The 21657-nt window shown below is 42.5% G+C and overlaps 1 protein-coding gene across 3 annotated transcripts in view; it reads right to left on the minus strand.

Moving 5' to 3' along the window:
- C5 (complement C5) overlaps positions 1–21657 on the minus strand; it is a 90334-nt gene that overhangs the window by 16789 nt on the left and 51888 nt on the right. For all 3 annotated transcript variants that reach the window (XM_046646774.1, XM_046646757.1, XM_046646765.1), the window contains exons 24-36: positions 21029–21241; positions 20492–20567; positions 17514–17673; positions 16213–16308; positions 14678–14849; positions 12196–12401; positions 10649–10801; positions 7876–7938; positions 6774–6855; positions 5685–5742; positions 1471–1573; positions 1035–1109; positions 814–919 (exon numbers count right to left, since the gene is read on the minus strand). In XM_046646774.1, the coding sequence (XP_046502730.1) occupies positions 814–919; positions 1035–1109; positions 1471–1573; positions 5685–5742; positions 6774–6855; positions 7876–7938; positions 10649–10801; positions 12196–12401; positions 14678–14849; positions 16213–16308; positions 17514–17673; positions 20492–20567; positions 21029–21241 (1563 nt within the window). The remainder of the gene's footprint in view (positions 1–813; positions 920–1034; positions 1110–1470; positions 1574–5684; positions 5743–6773; positions 6856–7875; positions 7939–10648; positions 10802–12195; positions 12402–14677; positions 14850–16212; positions 16309–17513; positions 17674–20491; positions 20568–21028; positions 21242–21657) is intronic.

Genomic DNA, 21657 nt, shown 5'->3' on the forward strand with positions numbered 1-21657 from the left:
ATATATTGTGTGACTATTATATATTATGAATTATATATTATATATATATATATGAATATATATATTCATATTCTATCTCTCAAGGGGAAGAGGGGCTAAGCATGTTCTATGTGATTTCAAATGATAAAACTAGACTGAACAGGTGTCAGAGTTTGGTTCACTTCAAGAATTTTCCAACAAGTAGAACTGCCCAAAGTGGAGTCATCTGTCTTGTGAACAAAAGAGCTCTCCAATCACTTAACAGTCTCAGAAGTGGCTGAGTGATCCCATGTGGGGTCGTTCATTCAATACTCACGGATACACAAAATGTACCTGACACTGTGTTAGGGACTAGGGGCACAAGGATGAAAACCTTCTGTCTGGAGTTGATGAGAAAGACATGCAAACAAATAATTACAATGCCATTTGACAACTGACATAAGGGAGCTCTCTGCAAAATGTGATGAGGATACAGATGGAGCAGAAGTTGATTCTGGGAGGATTAAGAAGTAGTAGGGTCAGTGGGCTTCTCTCAAATGGAGAGGTGCAATGAATACCGAAAGTGAACACCAAAGATAAACTTGAGGCAGAGAATTTAAAAGTTTGAAGCAATCTATCCAGTTATTTTGAAAAATGAAGAAACTGAGGACCAGAGAGGTGAAATGATTTGCTCAATGTCATGCAGTAGTCTGTATGTCCAAGTTGGAACTTTTGTGAAGAGTGAGCCCTGAGAGAGGCGCTATATGAAATTTACAGGCCTCTAGTGGATTTCTAAAGGTTCTGTAATAAAGAGAAAGTAGTCTTCTGAAGAAGTTTTAGAGCACAGTTGATTACCTGGTCTGTGGTATTCATACACTGTGAAAGTAGCAGGACTCAGAAACCCAACTTGAAAGAGTTCAAATATCCGGAATGGAACACAAAGGAACTCATTGGAAGGAATCTGTTCAACAAATTAAAAGCTTAAGGAAATTATAGGAGAGAAGAGATTCATAATATCTAACCTATAAATTCTGAAGAGTAATAGTAAATGAAGAATTACGGGAGGTGAAACTTACTGAATCCAGTTGCAGAATAACATGTCCATCTTTGATTTGGTAATCAGCTAATAGTTGATCCACCCCTTCCACAAGCTAAGAGAGGAAAGAGAAAAGCTTGAATTTACTTCCATGATCTTTTTCTTTAAATGCATTCACCTAAATGCAGTGTTAGCTCATGGAGTGTAATCCACTACTCAGGAAGCGAAGCAGCTCCTCCTCTCAAAAAAAGTCTGAACATGTTATCCTTTGCACTCACATGTTTTGGACCATGCAAGTACATGCTCCCACTTCACCTTGAAAAATCATAACTTAGATAGATTGTTGGTTCGGAAAGAATATTCTGGGAAATTCTATGAAAGTGACATATGAGGATGAAAGAAAATAGCTTCGTCTGTAAAATAATGCAGCAAAGAAAACCCAGCATCCATAGCAATATTTAAAAGAAAACATTTACAGCTCTTAAGTCTTCTGGGTTTGCACCGATGCCAGTGGGCAAAGAGATGTCCATTACTGCATGAGAGGACCCGGAAGATGACTCTTCTTTGTCCGGCTTGTAGCTAAAAAAAGAGATTAGGAAATGGAATAAATAAATGGATAAGATTCTTTAAGAAAAGGCCCTATTCCTTAGTAGGCTTTAATTTTTGAATTTGGGTCTCCACTTATTTGCCTCTCTACATATGCGTTGCAGTCTCCGAATTTTAGAGTTGCAGTCTCCGAATTTTAGAGTTGCAAGTGAACTTTGAGTCATTACTCTAGCTCTTTACTCGCTTGACCAGTAATCTCAATGGACCACCATTCTGGAGATGGAGGAGATCATGGAAGTCATTCAGTCCAAGCTCTTAACTAACTAGTTGAGGAAACTGAGGATGAGAGTAAGGCACTTGTTCAAGGTCACATGACCAGTTCACCTCAAAGCTGCACAAGTCTCTTGATTCTCATTCTAGTTCTTTTCCTCATGGCACATATGCAAAGAAGAATTAGTTGTAGATTGGAAAGAGGCTCAATAAGCATATTCAGGAAAAGGCTGGGAGGAAATACACTCAATGCTAGCAGTTACCTTCTCTGGATGGTGAGATTTTAAGTGTTTATCGCTTTTCTTTTCCATGCTTTTCTCTACTTTCTAAAATTTCCACAGGAGATACTCTATTTTTAAAAAATGTTTCAAGGACTATCCTTTGTCTAGGGATTGTGGCTTGTAGGGAAGCTAAGGAGAAAGGCAAAAGGGGTAAAATGGGAGATTTGCTTCCGTTTTCTGGAAAGAGAGAAAAGAACACTGAAATGGGGAATCAGGAAAGGTGGGTTTTATCCCAGTTCTGCTGAAGGATTTCTGCAAATCATCTTCCTTTCCTAGAGCTCATTTTCTTATTTGGAAAATTAACTTTGAAGAAGTACAAACTAATGTTTTAAATTGATTATAATTCCAAGGCTTTGTTTTGAGTGACAGAGGCTTGGTGTGATCATTAAGCAGAATTAGAAGATTTCAAAGAGGAGCGAGTTGGTGGGTCAGGGACTGGGGGCTGGGGCAGGGTCAGTGTGGTTCTGCAAAGGCTGAGTTTCAGGTTCCAGCTTTACGTCAAGATGCTTGAGAGGCAGCTGGACATTTGAGAGTGGAGCTTGGGAGAACAGTCACGATTGAAGCATGAAACTGAGAAAGCAGCTTCATGGGGGGAAGATGAATCGATCTCACCTAAAGGAATGAGTATTAGTGAAATGGGAGGTATTATGAGAGTTAGCGAGGTGGCAGGGGATCTCTTTTCCCCAATCACACCTTATAGGGCATTGATAAAGCAGACCCTATTAGAAGTTTTAGATGCAATATTTACCATAATAATTTAAAATATTACAAAATTTCTGGCTTGTAAAAATCTAACCCCATTCTTCACCAAATTAGCAATTTAGGACAAAACAGAAGGCAACTGGGAACTGTAATGACATCTGGACATCTCCCTAACTGGGTGGGTGAGTGTCACCAGAAGCAGAGAACGCTCGCTCACAGATGCAAATGCTCTGTCAACAGGATGGAGGAGGGCCTCCCGAGTGGAGAGTGTCTGTGAAAAGTTGCTGGAGCCTTGATGACTGGTTGCCATGGCGACTGTTTCAACCATGGAACAGAAACCTTCCTTTCAAGAAGCCCTTTGCCTGCTGCCAAAGACAGCAATCTTTCCCAAAGGCATTTTGTTCCGAGAGGAGGAGAGAAAATGAAATCCCTTTTTTCTTTTCTTATGAATACAACAGAGAGGTTGTAAAAAGCTAAGTACACGAAAGAGACCCCCTGAACAGAGAAACTGTGTGCTGGCATTTTTTTAAAATCAGGAGAGAGAATATTTGAAGGGAAGAATTTCTCACATGAATAAGTACTACACGGTTACTTTTGGAATTTATCCAACCCAAATTCAGCAGCGCAGAGCCAAAAGCATACTCCACCTGGCTTTTTTGAACATTCTGTCCCCAATTTGTAAAAACCAAAGGATAGAATGAATATTCGATATTGCATCTCTATTTGCTTTCTTTTTATATTAACAATGTGGAATTAGGCCTCCTGTCAATGAATTCAAAAGAACGAGTCTTTGGTGAGAGCCTTTTTAGGTAGAGCAGGGCTGTGGAACGTTAGAACTGAAAGAAGTTTTGAGGTCAGATGGGCCAATATCCTTGCCTCACAGAAGAGGCTGGGAGAAGTAAGCTGATTGCTGAAGGTCCCTTGAGTACCTCATGGTCGGGGCTGCCTCACAGGCGTCCCAATCCACTTCCCAAGAGCCCTTCTTGTGTCCACGCTAGGTGCCTCGCTGTAGGGTCCTGTGCATTCATTCTAGCTCCCCCTAGAACAAGTCTGCTCATCCCACCCTGTGACAAGTGCCATGGATTTAAAGACAACTGTGGTCACGCCTCCTCCCCCAGAAGAGAGGAAACCAAGAGTAGGAATGGCACTTAGGAGGAAGGAGGCTGCCTGGGAAAGAGTGGTCTCAATGGGAAGACGGTAGGGAAGGAGGACGGGTGTTTGAGGGGGAACAGAGAGGAGAGACTGGCCAGGGAAGGAAGGAGGGGTTGTGAGCGGGCTGCCTGGTGAAGGAATCCTAAGAAGAGAGCGACTGGGCTGGGGACCACAAACAAGGCTGGGAAAAGACTGGGAAGGAGGAGGTGAGAGAGAGCGTGTTGTTCCTCGAGGTCAGCGGTCTGGGATCACACTGACTGAAGGTGGTGGTTTAGACACTGGATTGGCTTTCAGGGTCTGGTTTGAGGCCCTGCCTCTGCCTCTAACTCTGAGAACGTGGCAGGTTACTTCACCTCTTCGGGGTCTCGAAAATCAGAGGAGGACTATATCATCCCTAAAATCCTTTTCAGCTCTAACCTGTGACACAGTCTATGGAATTTCTAATTTATCCATATGGAAGGCTTTGACATCATGTGTGATTATAGGTAAAAACAGCAAAATATCAGCCATAGAAATCGCTATTATTGAGAATGGAAGAGTTCAGGAAACAACACAGCAGGAGGTACTGAGGTCTGATGGAAAGAAGAGGAAAGAAGCCTGTGTTTTAGTTCTGGCTCTGCCACTGACTGATGGCTCTGTGTGATAGCTAAGGTATATACATGTACTTGTAAAAACCTACACTTTCATAAACATTTTAGGATGGTGCCTGTGGTAAGCAGAATAATGACCCCCAAAGACGTCCATGTCCTGATCCTCTGAACCTGTGAATATGTTACCTCAGGAGGCAAAAGGGATTTGCAGATGAAATTCAGTTAACAATCTTGAGATAGGAGATTATCTTGGATTATCTGGGTGGGCCCAATGTAACCAGAAGGGTCTTTATAAGGGAAAGAAGCAGGAAAGTCAGAGAAGGAGATGCGATGTCTGCATCAGGGGTCAGAGTCAGAGAGACATTGGAAGATGCTGTGCTGCTGGCTTCAAAGACGGAAGAAGGGGCCATAAACCAAAGAATACAGGCGGCCTCTAGAACCCGGAAAAGGCAAGGAGGTGAATTCTCCCCTGGAGCCTCTGGTAGGAATGCTGCCCCGACAACACCTTGATTTTAGGACTCCTGACCTCCAGAATCGTAAGATAACAAATTTGTGTTGTTGTAAGCCGTTAAGTTTGTGGTAAACTGTTACCCAGCTGCAGTAGGAAATGAATACAGTGGCCACTCTAAGCCTCTGGAGTTAGTGTGCAGAGGGTTCGGCATCAGTCATCCACAATCCTGGTCACAATTAGAATGACCTCTGGGGGTGAGGGCAGCCTTTTGGGTAGTCCTAAGAGCTCTCCAGCTGACCTTCCTGTGCAGCCTGAGTTGAAGACCACTAACTGATTTTACCGGGCAAATGTGACTTTTCTAAGTCAGAGAGTAGAAGCTGCTGATGAGAGAATCTTTTTCTTTTCCTAATACTTATATCACATCTCTACCTTTCTGAAAGACAGAAAAAAATAATATTATAGTGTTTGAAATTAGAAGGTGACCAAAAACGGGAGGTAAAATGTGTACATGAGCAAAAGCAAAGCTGTTCTGTCTCGTAAGTAGCTATTTAGGAATACCCATTATGTTCTGCATTTTAGAAAGTGGACAATTTTGCAACTTCTGGCTATGTTGAAACTCCAGAAAGATGTGGAGAAATAATACCGTGGCAAAAGCGAGACCTTGAAGTGCATACTCCCCTTGGTGGAGACGGGCTCACCTGGCGCAGGCTACTATGCGCATGTATTCTGAGTCGCCGTGGGCTCTGTAGCTGGATGCTGGCACATACAACAAACAGACAAGCAAACATCAACAAAAAGGAGAGTAAACCATTGTTAGCTATTTTGGAAACTGTCAGAACAGAATCATTAATGAGCAGGCTTCTAAACACACTTAAAAATTATTTGTGATTTGGAAGTTGGCTCTTTTGGTGATTTTAATGGCAATTCATGGCTACTGACAATACCAAGAAGTCTTAAATAATTAGAGCAGTTTTCTGCATGCAAAGAACTTGTAATTTAAAGAAAGCGTCCTTTAAGATAAATGCTGTTGGTAACGTATTTGGGGAGGTTGCAGGAGGATGAGCAGATGCCTAGATTTGCTGTAGTTGGAAAATTTCCTGTAGGAACAGGCCTCTGAGCCACAAACGGAAGCTGTCAGGGCAGAGGAGCAGCACGCACCCTGACCCCAAGGCCACGGTTACAGGAGGACTGGAGTGTGCAAGTGGACTTGCTTTTGGACTGGGAGGGGAGAACCACCCCCCCAGAAGAGGGAATGTGAAGGCCACAGGTAGAAAAAAAAGGCACCTTAATAAAAGACCATAAATACTGGAGAGACCAAGTTGAAGATGGAGGCAGAGAAATGTGCGTGGGTCAGACTCCCTGGAATACAGAAAAGGTAAGGGATGGAAACCCAACAGGGCAATAAGAGAAATGCAGGGTCCTAGAATGACCTAGAACCTAGAAAGGTCCTAGAACGCTGACCCAAAAGCAGCAGAAATTCAAGGTTCTGAAATTAGACCTTTCTGTGGCTTTGCAATTAGTTACATTCTTAAAAAGCAACGTAGTCAAAGCAATTTCTTGATCAATAGTGCATACCTTTAGCTTAAAGTTATTTAATATCAACTTCTAAATTTATTAAAGTTACCTCATTATAATAAATGACAGTAATGTTTACTTGGATGTCAACCTGCTAAAGAAATTGATTAAGAAATTTTGTTTTTTGAGCAAGCATCTTTTTCCCAATTAAGGAAGCTCTCTGACGTACTTTATGCTTTGCCAAAATTCTAGTGTAAATCATGCTGTTTTACCTTCAATGTCCTGTGTTTCAATTTTCAAGTGAAAGCTGCAAATTTCCTCAGAGGTACTGGTTTTGTGAACTACCGTTCTCACCTATGTTGGGACAAGCAAACAAGAAGATTGTATTTAAAACGGGAAAGTGGAAAAGCTATTATGGCACTTCTACTGCTGCAAATGGGCTGCTTAAAGTATCATTTTCATAATCCAGTGCAAATGGTGAAAATTAAAGACCCATTTTCCCAGCAACTGGACTTTCAGCAAACCACAATTTCAAAAATAGCTGAGAAGCCCAAAGTAAGCAAAAAACACCCTCTGGCCAGGCAGAACCGTGGTCCAAATTCCATGTAGTCAAATCTGAGCATCTCACTCTACATGAAAGGACTCTGGTCCTTGAGCCTGTACACTCTAATTTTACATACAACACTGCAGGTAAGTGTGGTTTTCACCTAACCCACATACCACCATGGTAAACAAATCATGGTGTGTGTGGATGGGCAAAGGTGCTGCCAGGAGTAGGTATATTGAGAGAAACTAGAAATGACAGAACAGTCTTTGAAGGCGTATACATGCTAAAGCTAACAGCATAATTAAAATAATCAATAGAATGTTAATTTATGCTTGGAATATGTAGTTTAAGACTGTGTGGACACACATAAACAGACCAGAAAAAGCTTGCAACTACCAAATGGCTAAAATAAAAGAAATGTAAGCCCTTACATGAATATGTCAATCCTCAATGATACTGGATAAATGAGATGTGACTGTTACAAAGCATGGAAAACATGTGTACGCATGTATGTTTGTATACAAATACATATTATATACATATACATGTATAACCATAAAAATTACGTATATATGTATATATTTATAATTTCCACAGATACACAGACCTTGTACATACAAAGATTAGCAGCCATTTTCAAAAATAAATTGTGAGGACAGCTACCAAGATAACTAAAAAGAATTAGATACACGAATTCTACCTTAGTCATGATTACCCAAGCCCAGATTTCTGTAACTTTGTGGCAAAGTCTCTAACTTTCTTTTGTGTTACTTAGTTCAGGCAGACACGCAGCGCCCAATGCAGTCGGCTCTCCATGAAACACTTACATGCACTGTGGCCAGGCCACTGCTGTATCCAGTACTGACGACCAGGTCATCATTGAGAGGCACCTGGAAAGGCAGATCGAGACACCATGCTTTCTTTAACATTTAATATGGAGGGAGGAGAGAGCAATGAAAAGGGTGGGCTGACACCTGCCGGCTCGCTCTCAGAGCTTTTGTGAGATTCAGTGGATAAAGCATCGAAGAGCCTATGCACAGAGTAGGCGCTGAAAAATGCTGGCATTTCCCCTTTCCCTTCTACATGTGAAAAAGATAGCTGAGCTCTCCTGAGTAAGCCAGCAAAACCAACATGTCAGGGGGCACTTTTGATTACATTTTCATTTTTATATGGTTATGGTAAAACTGGATCTTCACCTCCTTTTGCCAACTGAATAAATTCCTTTCAGTGCCTAACTCGGGTATCAGCATCCCATGTGCCAAAGGAGACTGTTTTCATTAGCACCAAGAACGGGGAACCTCAACGTAACTCCGAAGTGAGTGCAATCTATCTTTGCCCCTCCAACCTTGCCCGTTGCACCCCTCTCCCACCTCCTGATGGCTTGTCTTAACTCCACTTCCCACTGGTCTCTGCTTATCGAAACCCCACCTAAGCCTGCGCAACCGTTAGGTGCTGCTACTCTTCTACTTAGTCTGTAAGGAGGGGAGTGAAGACATGAACTGAGTTAAGCAATTCTCCCTCCTGAAGAAACTCATCATACAAATGCTCCCTAATTTGTCGAAGGCATGGGAGAGAGCATTTTGAGCCTAAAATGATCAAAATGAGGCCTAAAGAGCCAGTTCTTTGCTCCCTCCAAGGCTGCAGCCTGCTGTTGCCTTTACTTAGCATGCTAGTGCCAAAGTGTGTGCAAAAGTTTGTCAGCACTTCCTCCAAACTTTAGTAAATGTAGGTAGATAAGTCCACTTTCTTGTTCTCCCTGATGGAATACAGCAGGATTTGCTGGAAGCCAGTGCATCAAGATGCTGCATGAGGAATGGGTTCCATGGACAAATAAGTGGCAGATAAGTTTGGGAAATGTTGTACACTGTGTGGGGCCCATTGCCCAGTCTTCCGCGAGTCATCACACTTAATCACACCCATAGTAAATTCAGGGGTATCCTGGAGGAAAGAACGTGTTTAACGTCATTTTAACTAGAGTTTCCCACACTTGCTTGACCACCAAACGTTTTTGCATGGAACACATTTTAGGAAATGCTGGAGGAAGAATTCCAAACTGGATCAAAACAGCCCAGGTTTCACACGAAGGCCGCATCGTGGGCTGAGGTTTAAATTATTTCAAGACGAGAAGGGGCCCCTTACAGCATTACCCCTGTAGAGAAGAGTAACTCCAGCTGTCTCAAATGGGCCTACCATGCTCTTCAGGCCGAGAGCTCCTCGTTGCAGCTTAGACTGCTGGCTCAGTATGTGAATCTCTGGGGAATTCTAAATGCTCCTAGGGAAAGGCTCCCATTACCAAAAGGGGCCCAAACCACAAAGACCTGAGGAGGCCCAGGCACAAAGCAAGTATGGATGTGAACACACATATATCTGTCATGTGGCGGGTGGGGATTGCAGCAAATTGAAGAGTGCACGCCTCTGCCGGCGCCCGGTTGCCAGATCTCTCACTTTTTCAAGAGATTTTGAAATTCAGGTCTTTGTTTGAAATCTCTGAATTTTTAAATGTTGGAATATATCCATGTCTATATCCATATTCATATGTATCTATTTTTTTTTTTTACTATGGGCTGCTAGTTTGCAATTTTTGTATTAAATATTATTTCTCCTGCCTATGTACTTTGACACTGAGAAAAATTCCCAGTTATTTGTATATTTAAATATACCTTAAAATAATCTACAACATGGTAATTAGGAACATATGTATTAGTAGCTGTGTACTGGCAACTACTATTATTGATATAGAACCTAGTTTTTCCAATGTGTCCTTTTCTTTGGGAAATTCTCATAGGCCATCAGAGTTTTCATTTTTTTTTTTTTTAAGATTTTTTATTTTTCTTTCTTCTCCCCAAATCCCCCCAGTACATAGTTGTATGTTTTTTAGGTGTGAGTGCTTCTAGCTGTGGCATGTGGGATGCCGCCTCAGCATGGCCTGATGAGTGGTGCCACGTCAGCACTCAGGATCCGAACCAGCGATACCCTGGGCTGCTGCAGCAGAGCACGAGAACTTAGCCTCTCAGCCACGGGGCTGGCCCCACAGTTTTCATTTTTAAGAATCCAGTAACAGCAAAGGACATGGAACAAGTTGCTGAGGGACCTAAAGGCGAATTCCAATTTGGCCCCAGTCTGGACGTGCAACAGGCCAGGTGAGACCACCGGGAGACTCCCAAATGTGTCTTCTCTCTTATTCTACACCTGTGCCTTTCTGTGTGCATTCTCCACGTCTGGAATGTTCCTCCCTTTTCTTCACCTGTCTAACTCATTCTGATTCTTCCAGATTTAACCCTCCCATCTAGATGCGTTTGACAAACTCCTTTCATCTCTCAGCCTGGCTCAGGAGGCCCCCTCTGTCCTCCCATTTCCCTATCAAGCTTCTCCTTTTTCATTGTCTGTTTAAATGCCTGTCTCCTCCAGTACACAGGTTCTTCGGGCTTTCCTTTTTCAATGCCCAGTGCCCGAGACATAGCGGGCACCCCAGCTTAGGACACAGCAGGTACTCATTCTATGTTGAAGCAGTGGATAGGTACATCTGTAAAATAAGGGTGGAACAGATGATTTCAAAGCTCCCATCCAATTATAAAATATTATGAAAAGTCCGTCATTTACCTCTAGTGGCCTCCCAATAAAATTCTTCTCTGTCATCCTATAACGGTAGAAGTCACCTTTACGCTTGTAAGAAACATTGATATTCATATTCAAGCGGAGTCGTTTAATCAGGAGTGAGTATTCTGTCAGGCCCTCGATGGCATTAATTGTATCCTGTTGACAATCAGCAAGGCACAAAAGTAAGTTTAGCTTATTTATATACTCTCTGTTTACAAATACCCTTGCTTATGAGAGGGTGGAGCAGCCACCTTCCAGATGGCATTTGGAGATGAAACTACAGCTGGCCGAGTGAAACTAGTTAAGGACCCATGTCTGGAGGTGGAAGGAAGATCTCTCCTTCCCCAGTAAGGATGCTGCTGTTAGCCAGGATGGGAAGAAAATGTGGTCTCAGGTCTAATTTCTCCACATATCCTGAGCGTGTGACCTCAGGCAAGTCACTCTTTGCAGAATGCCTCCAACTCCTTGCATGACTCTCTCCTTCTCTTCCTCAAGGTCTCGGCTTAAATCTCCACAGTAAGGCCACGAATAAGTTCCCCCTTCCCATTATCCTGTTTTAATATCCTCCTTCAGCCCTTTAGAACATTCATCTCAATTTGGAATACTTTTATGTATAGTTCCTCATTGGCCTCCCCCACTGTAATGTAAGCTTCACGGGGGCAAGTCGCAGATCTTTCTTGGCACCCATTAGATTTAGTAGGTACACACACGGTAGCTATTCAACAAGTATTTGGTGAAGGGATAAATGGATGGACTTTGTTTTCTCTGGACCTCATCTTTCTCATCTATAAAATTAGGAAATGTGACTAGATCAGAGATCAAATATGTGGCTGCCCGCTCTGCCCATGTCCACAGTGGCCAGTGCGGATTAACAGGGCACTCTTTCCTCCCAGGCCCACAGTGGTACCCACGATGAAACTCATTCGCCTCCCCACATTAGATGAACACTCAAGTAACCCTGAAGGACCCCTCCAGCTCTACATTTTATATACATATTCACACACTCTGTCATTGTCCAAACATCCAGGGAACAGAGAAGATGAGTACCATTTGAGATAAACTTGAATATAGATGTATATTATGCAACTACATAATAGTTAGTTATAACGTAAAATGCACAAACTCAAATGAGTTTACATTGGTCAGTAGATAGATAAACATATTAACAATTGGTATGTCTCTCTCTTTTTATTTATTTTTGTCCACATGGTGGCCACTGTTTATTACATAGGAGGTGAAATAATTGCTGATCACCTTACTAGCCCTTCATGGTCATTAGGAATCATAAAGGAAGTACCGGGCTTCGGTCAGGAGACGCAAGTTTTCATTTTGGCCCTGCCATTAACTCCCTGAATGACCCTCCCGGGCTGACTTCCTCCTCTCTATGAGAAGGATTTCAGTGCGGACAGCCTCTAAGAGTCCTTTGATTCTAGTCATTTATTCATATCTGTGCTTTGCTCGTTTGGCGGGCAAAAGCATGGAGGCCAGAATGAGTGTTGACTGTGTGGTGCGGGAGGCCGTGAACATGTCTCAAGACAAAGAAACGTTACCTGGGTGGAATAAAAGCCGCCTCCATACCTCTGCTCTTCAGACAGCCATTTGACGATTGGATTAACATAACGCATGTCGCTCAAGCTCAGACTGGTGAGTAAAGCATAGGCCGTGGTTTCTACCATACGTGCCGTCCCGGTGTCAGGTGCAGGGCTGTCTTGCTGATGCAGACCATCTTTCCAAAAACGATACATGGGTGGATTACCTGAAGATGGAGAAGTTACATTGATTAATATGATTGAAAAGGTGAGTTTGACATAACAATTCTAGCATGTTGCTAGAAGTTTCTTCCGGTAGTGGTCTTCTGGCTTCTAGAAGTTTCTCACTCTTTTGTAAGAAGAACTTCCTCAAGGTGACCAATAGAAAACAAGATCCCTTCATACGGTGCTATTTGACTTTATTGAGAAAGGTCAACGTGGAAAGTCCACATGTATTAGGGAGAAGCATTATAACAGAGTAGAAAGTGCAATGAGCTGGGAATTACTGTACCCAGGTTCTTGTTTCTACTCTGCTACTGACCGACCATGTCAGCTTGGACAAGTTCTTTTAGTTCTGTGGGATTCAGTTTCCTAAGACCTAAAGTGTAAACAATACTTTCTTTCCTGCAGTGAAACTCAAGCGAGATACAAAATGTAAACGTTTTTATAAACCAGAAACCGCCATACGCATATAAAGGGTTATTATTATTACTGACACTACAAGATAAATTGGAGAGCTTTTCCCCCTGACAGAATTATGAGAAATTATGAGATCACATCCAAAGACTTAGTTCAGTCTTATTATCTCCTCCCATTTAAAGCACTAAAGACAATTTCATAGATGCAGCAGTTTTCATAAATTAGGTTCTAAGTTATTTGTTTGTTATCACTCTAGTAATTTAAACCTATCACCTCAAATCCTTTTTTGAACAAATTATTTTTTTAAAAAAAGTAAAGCATATTTGGAGATCATTTTTGGAGATTAGTCAAAATTTTGATGTGTCTGTTTACAATTCATAATTACATTATTTCCATGACCTTAGACAAGATATTTTCTATCACTCACAGAGACTCAGATTTGCTGTATTTAGAATGAAAGGTTAGTTTTTAAAGATCCTTCCGGCTCAAACATTACTTGAATTATTGAGTTCTCTTTAGTTCTTAAATTCTATGATTTCATGATTCACATCTTATCATACCCGAGACATTTTTTTTGTGTTGGAACAGGTATTGTACAAACGGTTTTGAAATATATGTAAAGATTCAGTAATTTTTAAATGCTGACAGAAGTCAAATTTTGCAGATGGTGATAAATTTAATACTTATTAAACTTTTAGAAAGCCTCTGCCAGTAGAGGGTTCCCATGGGCCCCACCATGCCTGTGCTGGTGTAGGCACAGTGGCCGATGACCACTGCTACTCTCTTTCTATTTCTTTACCCTCGATCCATAGGAAGCGGTATGTTTATTCTTCAAAATGAAATACATGCCTGTGCAGCCAACCTGGTACGACACAAGCCGGGTCATGCACTCCTCTGCTCAGAAGACTCCAATGCCTTCCCTTCTCTCTTGAAGGAGAAGTTAAAGTTCTAGGGCTCCCCTGGCCCCCACAGCTCCTTGACATGAAGGAGACACAGCACCTCTTGCTCCAGGTGGAAGCAGACCCACACCAGGATGCGTGTCTTGCGGAGTGGAGTAGGGGCTGGATTTCAGCCTTAATTTACTAGCTTGCTTGAGTGGCTTGGACATTGCACAACTGTATTCAGGAGTCCTGAAGAGCTCCTGTAATGACCTCCAAGGCCCTACATGACACCCCCTCACCCTTTCCTTCCCTGACTTCACTTCCTACCCCTCATCTCATCCTCTCCAATTACAATGACCTCCTTGCCATTCTTGAGACAGGCACGCTCCAGCCTCAGGGCATTTGCACGTACTATTTCTCCTCTAGGAACACCCTTCTGGATAGCCACCAGCTTGCTTCCTCACGTCCGTCAGGTCTCGACTCAAACACCGTCTTCTCAGTGAGGCTTAAGCCTGACCACCCTGTCTAAAATTGCATCCCACCACCTCACCTTGTCTCCCTTCCCTGCTTTATTTTTCTTTATATCGGCTATCACCAACCTCTTCACTATATGCAATGTGTTTTACTTATTTATTATGCTTGTTTCTCCCTAACTAGAATGTAAGTTTCATGAGGACCTGCATTTTTTTTTCTTTTTCTTTTTTTTTGGTCTGTGGCTTTATCCCCAGAGCCTAGATCAGTGTCTGGCACATAGGAGGATTAATTGATACATATTTGTTGAATGAAGGAATGAATAAATATGTGCTGAATGAACGAATAAATGAATGAATAATAGCGCTTATTACACTATATTGTGATGGTTTGTTTCTTCAGGGCAAGGATTGTGTCTTACTCCACTTTGCATGCCACCACTCCCTTCCCAGAATTAACAGACTCTATATGCTCAGTAAACGCTTGCCGAATAAATGTACGCAACAGCATACCTTTAACGGAAGCTGCCTTCTTCAGGGCTGAGACAATTGAACGAAACCGTGGGTGACTTTTATCTCCCAGCGACAGAGCATAAGCAGCAATGGCCAGCGTAAAAGTGTTCTGGGTCGAGGCGGTATTTTCCAGCAGAAAGGTGTCAGCTTTAGTTAGAGCCGTGCTGATTTTCTGGAAACAAGAGCAGAAGATCCCTAAGTTTCTTTGTCAAGCATCAACCTTTCAACTGGTGTGAACTGCCCCTAGATGGCACAGTCCTGGGGCAGGCAAGATGAAGGGTGGAAAGGGAAATGACCTAATGGAAATGGGTGTGTCCCGCTGAAGCAAATCCTTCCAGGAGAAGGAGCAGAGCATAATCTTGGAAGGGAAAATGGGGTTGTCCAAATCGGGGGAAGTTTTCCACCTCTGAGTTCTCACCTCCCCTGTGGAGGCTTTTCCCTTTCGTCCCCTGCTTCCCACATCAGACCTCGCCTCTGGGAAGGAGCAGTGTCGAGCACAGACACCGCTTACCTCCTCCCCCCTCAGCATGGCTGCAACGGATTCACGTCTTGAAAAGCAACTTTACTAAATAAAATCATAAATAGCTGGAAAAGAGCCACGCTGCCCAAGTACTTTTTGATCCTAAGGATTCCTGGGAAAATAGTCTCTATTATTTTGTCCTGAGGCGACTAAAATAGTTATTTTGGATGAGCGGTTAGGAGGGAGACCGTCACGATGCCGCCAACATCTCCGCTGGCGCCTTCTCTCCCAGCTCCATCTGCTTCTCACTCAGGTACCACTAGGTGCCAACTGGTCCTCTAGGCCCCAGAGAACTGGTCCTCATTGATTATTTTGTCTTGTTAAGTATAAATAACAATTCTTTTGAAACAAGTAAAAAAAATTATTTTGTTTTGTGGTCCAAGTCCTACACATCGCCTTGGGTTTTTCCGTCTCGGTTCTGATTGCTGGTTTGAAGGGCGTGTCTAATTCACTTCTGATTTGTAGGCAGTGGTATTTAACCTCTGCTCAGGGATCTGTCTCTTCCCAGAGCGGAGAATTACCTCTGTCAACCTTTGGAATCTTCTAGGTTGATTCCCTTAGGTGAATTCTCTCCTCTCCCCCCTCGGCTTCTAAGCAAATGAAACAAGAAAGAACCCAAAGGCAGCACACACCCCGTGATGGATCCTCAGTAGTTCCATGATGTAGAGTACGGCCCTGAAGAGTCACAGTCACATACGTGTCATAAGATTTAGCAGAGATAAGAGAAGGAAGCTGGCTTATTCTCTCAGCGCAGTCAGACTTATCTGTTCTGGTCCCAGCTCTACCATTCGGTAGCCTGTGACACTGGGCAATTAAATTCAGTTTACTTGCCAGCCTGTTTTCTCAACTGTCAATCAGTGGGTTGAACTAGATGGTCTCTGACATCTAGACATCACAATTCTGAAATCCTTTGATTCTGGAGTAGAAGTTATTTTCAGGGTACCCCCCCCATCCCCCTCCAGTATATGGTGCAGAAATAGATGATAGATATTGGAGAAAGAAAACTCTTACGTACCATCAGGGGGCATAGATCGAAAGCCTTTCTAATTCCAATCACAGTAAAGGCTGTAAGATACAGGGTGTTCTCTTGGGCTTCAGTAAGCAAGCTACCCTAGAAAGAGCAATGTTTAAAAAAGAGAGTGAAGTGGTGTCTCTAAAGTGAAATGACCTGGTTCTAATCTCTGTTTTGAGCCTAATCTCCCTCTCTCCCTTCATGCATTCCACTTGGACTGCTTGCTGTTTCTCAGTAAACTCCGGGTCTTTCTTACTCGGGTGCCTGCAAGTGCCCTTCTCTCCCCCACCTCCCCAGCCTGATGCTCCACTTCACACCTCTTCACCACATTCAAATCCTCACCTTCCTTCAAGACCCTGTTGAAATGCCACCTTCTCTATGCAGCACTGTGTGGTCTCTTCTCCCATATTTTTTCCTTGTAGGGCAATGACTTCCAATGTGATGCTTAGAAGACCTTCCATGAAGTGCCCTCTGGTTGGCTACCTCTCCAGCTCTTTTTCACGCACCCCTAGCTCTCTTGGCCCCAGTTGTTTGAAGTTACCACCCTCTCTCTCCACTTCAAAATGCCAGGCACTCTGTTTGCTCCACTTGGAATGCTCTTCCTGCCTCCCTCCCAGGAGCCTGGTCAACTCATTTTTTCCACTCCCCTAGTCTAGGTTAGATCCCCTGCTTTCAATGAAACTATATTTATCTTTTCTTAACTGTATCACACACTTGAAATGACTTCCTCAATGTCTGACTTCCCTGCTAATCTCTGTGGCCTCAGTGAAGAAACCTGTTTTGTTCACGGTTGTGTCCCCACCATGTAGCACTTAGTACACATTCAATTAATATTTATTCAATAAATGAATGAACACACACATTTATGTCTTGATTAGAGTTGCTACTATTTTATGTCACTTTCCTTACCAGTGTGTGAGCTCCGTTGTGGTAAGGATACTCTCTGGTCCCTTCTCTCCTACTCTTCCTCCCCCATTGTGCCCAAAATAAGCCCTTACATGGATTGGGTGCTCAGTGAATGGTTGTTGAATGAATGCAGATAGATGGATGGATAGGTGGATGGATGGATGGGTGGGCATCCTAAGAAAAAAATTGTTACAGTATTTTACTCTTCACCTAGCACCGAGATGATGTCAGTTGCCCTCATTTCTTGTAAGAGTCCTGATCTGCTATTGGTGCAAAAGAAGACCATTATGAGACCCACATATTTTTTCCTCTCTTTTTCATCCCTCTAAAATGGGATGAGAGCAAAGCTCAAACTTGTAAATAAAACTACTGCTAATCTGCACGTTTCGTTTCCATACCTGTAATTTTACTGGGTGATACTGGGAATTTTCCTTGAAAGATCCATTTTCTAGTTGACAATTCTCAACCAGCCACAACAAAGAATTACAAATTGAATTTTGGTCCTGATCTGCATATTTATTTACTTGTCCAAGTATTCTTAAAGCAAAAGCTGTTAACCTTTAAGACAAAAATCAAATCAATAAATATTTAGACATTGATTCCCTTTTGGCTTTCCATTTACAGTGTGTTTTAGTTCATGCAGTGTTTATTCTTTGAAAGAAAATAACATTTTAAAACATACAATTCCAAAGTAAGTTGTCACCATTTTATAAGGGAAGTAAAGATTTTAGGAAGATCTCCAAAAATCTTCAGTTAACAAATGTGAGCAGCAACATTGTTAGCCCACACACAAACTAAAAATTGATGCCTGATGATAAAAAAAATTGCTCTCTAAAATTAAAGACGATAGCAGTGAAACAAATAGTTTCGGTTGAAGGTGCTGACCCATGAACGTGAGACGTGGAAGAGTAAAATCATAAAAGTCTAGATCGTAAAATTTGTACAAGTTATCTCGTCTAAATTCCTGTCTGAGGTCTGAATTCCCTTCCCCAACATCCACGGGAAAGTTTATCTTGCTTCCCCGTGAGCCATGCTGTTGACACAGAAGTCACCGCCTCACGAGGAAGCTTTCACTGTCCTGATTACTGAGGCAAAAAGCAATGTCACTCTTGACTAACATCTCTCAAAGAATATCAGAAAGGGTCTAATTTATCACCCCCTCAATGCCTCTTACACCTCCATTCACTCACTCAGCTGCCTAAGGCTCACCCACGCTTGAGCTCGTCAGATGCCTTTCAGACTCAGACCAGGTGACTCCCTCCCTGACTTTAACATTTTGTTTTCATTATTCTTTTTAAAGCGAATATTTTGGGCCAGACCCGTGGCCGAGTGGTTAAGTTCACACGCTCCGAATCGGCGGCCCAGGGTTTCACTTGTTTGAATCCTGGGCGCAGACATGGCACCGCTCGTCAGGCCACGCTGAGGCGGCATCCCACATGCCACAACTAGAGGGACCCACAGCTAAAATATACCACTATGTACTGGGGGGTTTTGGGGAGAAGAAGGAAAAATAAAATCTTTAAAATGAATAGTTTATTCTTTGTACTTTTTGTATCTTCCTTGTATTAAAAAAAATTCGAAAGTATTTAGATGCTGGCCATTTTCTTCTATGTATATATTTCTTTCAAGGAACTTATGTAGTTGGGTCTGGGACAGTACCCAAATTTCTATGTTTTTGGCTGAACAGCATCCACTAGGTCTTGCCCAGAACTCTCGAGAGGCTGTGGGTGTTTACGGAGAGGCTATCACACCTTCTCAAGGGGATTCCTGTTCTCTGGGCGCTCAGTCCCCAGCCCCTCTTATGGTGGTTTCCAGTCTGCATCAACCTCCACCCCCCACATCCTGGTTGTTATCCTCTGGTTGGTGCGCCCAGGGGTTTATGTGTCTTTTAAAAAGTGCCACCCATACATGGTTAGACCCACTTCTAAGGTACAATCTGTGACACTTGATGACTGATCGGATACAGAGCCAAAAGGAAAGGGAGGAGGCAAACTGGGTCAGCGGGGACAAAGTACAGAGCATTGCTATGCACTGATTAAGGGCACAGAGAAACAGAAGAATCAATGTGGCATGGATTGTGTTTGAAGGGCATTTGGCTCTCGGACTCCTAGAAATGTGGCTCTGGAATTTAGGATAGAAGTTAGGCCTTGAGACATCCATTAGGGAATCATTTGCCTAGAAGTTATGGGAGTCATGGGCAAAGAGGAAATTGCACAAGGAGAGATTATAGAAAATAAGAGGGTCAAGGATGAAATCCTGAGGACTCTCAACAGTTAAAGGGCATAATCTAAAAGTCAATTATTCTAGATCGTAAACTCCTTAAAAGTGTTTCATATAGTAGAAGCTACAAAGCACCTGGCACACTGTGTTTTTATTAAATGTTTTTTCAAAGCATGATAGTATTTTTTGCAAATAGACTGCCATATGCACTTTTAATTAATTCAGGTTGTTTTTCCCTCAAATCATCAGAATTCTGGAGGTTATTATGCTTCACCAAATAAGTACTTATTGAACGCCTACTATGTGCCAGGTACATACCAGGCACTAGATGTACTCGGAACTGCCCACGTGGAGCTTACATTCTAGTGTCAAGACAGACAATAAGTGAGAGAAGTAAGAATGCTAGTGATAAATTCTAAAGAGAAAAGGAAAGTTGGGGAGAAGGATATGAAGTGTTGGGATGGGTTAATGGGATGCAGTTGTAGACGGAATGATTAGCAGAGGCCTCCCTGAGAAGGTGACTTTTGGTAAAGACCTGAGGGATGGAAGGGAGCCAGCCATGCTGATACCTGGGGAGGGAGCAGTTAGTGCAAAGGCCCTGAGGTGGAAACATGGCTGGCATGTTTGAGGAACAACAAGGAGGCCAGTGGGGCTTGAGTGCAATGAAAGAGAGTGGTAGGGGGTGTGGTCAGAGACTTGAGGCAGGGCCAGATCATGTAGGGCCTTGTAGGTTGCAGTAAGAAGATTGGTTTTTACCCTGGGTAAGATGGGAAGCTTCTGAATGGTTTTGAGTTGTGTGACCTAACTTATGTTTTAACAGGTTCACTCCAGCTGCTGTGTTGAGTATAGACTGAAGAGGGAAAAGGGCTGAAGGTGAAAGACCAGAGGAGGCTAGTGCAATAATCCAGGTGAGAGAGGCTTGGACCAGGATGGTGTGTTAGGATTGGCGAGAAGTAATAGGGTTCAGGATATATTTTGAAGGTGCAGCCAAAAGTATTTGCTGGATCAAATGTGGCTTGTAAGAGAAAGAGAGCAGTGAAGGATGACTAGGCTTTAGGCTGAACAACTGGACGAATGGAGTTTCCATTAAGGTTGTTATTCTTCAATTAACTAATCAACTCCGATACGAAAATGCAAGTCAAAACCTTCTACTCACCACGTGCTAGCACTTCCACCCTTCCACATGCTGTAGGAATAGTCAGCATTTCTGTAGGACATGATGCTCACCATCCCTAAGAGGAACAAGAAAAAGAACACAGTGCTTCAGTGACCTCCATTTCTACTCGAAGAGCGCTTTATTAGTCCCTGGGAATGGTAAACTTCCTTTGGAGCTGTGAGGCAAGCATATGCTCTGTGGCCAACACTGAACTTCTCAAAGGAAGTATATGAATCGCTTGAATTGGGAATTATCAAGCAGAACATTCTGAGCTCATTCAAGCAGGAAGGAAGTGCTCTGTAGAGTTTGGAATGCAGGTGTCTTGTCTCTCATCCAGGCATTTCGGTAAGTTAAGCCAAAATGCTACAGCCAATAATATTTATTTATATAGTAGGGTCTACCTCCTGATTTTTTTTTCCTGAAGTGCTCTTACAATTAAGTTTTTGTATAATTCATAACAACTTAAATAGTTTAAACTATTAGTTTAAAAATCACAAGATTTTTATGTACCATATGTGAAATGGAGGTTTTTTTTACCTTCTTTTAATTTTTTCTTTAGGTACTGTTTTTTAGTTGATGAGTCAGGAGAAAAAATGTTCCAATTATTTCCTGCTTCCAGGTAGTGAAAAACATAGAAGATTGGGACAATGCTCATCAGTTCCGCCTCGGCATTCCCCTTGGGGAGGTGGGTAAGGATATCAATGCCTTCCTGACTCAGAACTGCAGACATGACATTCCCTATAAGCAGGCCTGAAACAAACAAAGAAACGAAAGTCAAAGTAGACACAATCAACTTCTATCAACTTCCAAGTAACAGTATATTTTAAATAGAGATAAGAGTAATCATCCTTATTCTTTCCTCCTTACCTAGGCGGTTGAATTACTTCTCAGAACAGAAGAGAGGTAAAAAAAGATCTGGTTAGAAAGATGGATTTAAAAGAAATCCCAAAAGTAGGCTTAAAAATACCACTGTAATATGATGGTAAGATGGTGTAATAAAGTGGGCAGGTTGCCGCATAGAGGACGTGGCAAATTGGTTGTCATTCAATTGACAGATTCAGATATTGTAAACCCTATTAATCAATGGCTTCCACAAACCAGAGCAAAGAGGCTGAGCTGTGAATGCCCCTGAGTGCTGTGAGGGCTCCGTCCACAACTCACTGTGT

Source organism: Equus quagga, chromosome 1 (assembly GCF_021613505.1).
Source record: "Equus quagga isolate Etosha38 chromosome 1, UCLA_HA_Equagga_1.0, whole genome shotgun sequence".
Lineage (NCBI taxonomy): Eukaryota > Metazoa > Chordata > Mammalia > Perissodactyla > Equidae > Equus > Equus quagga.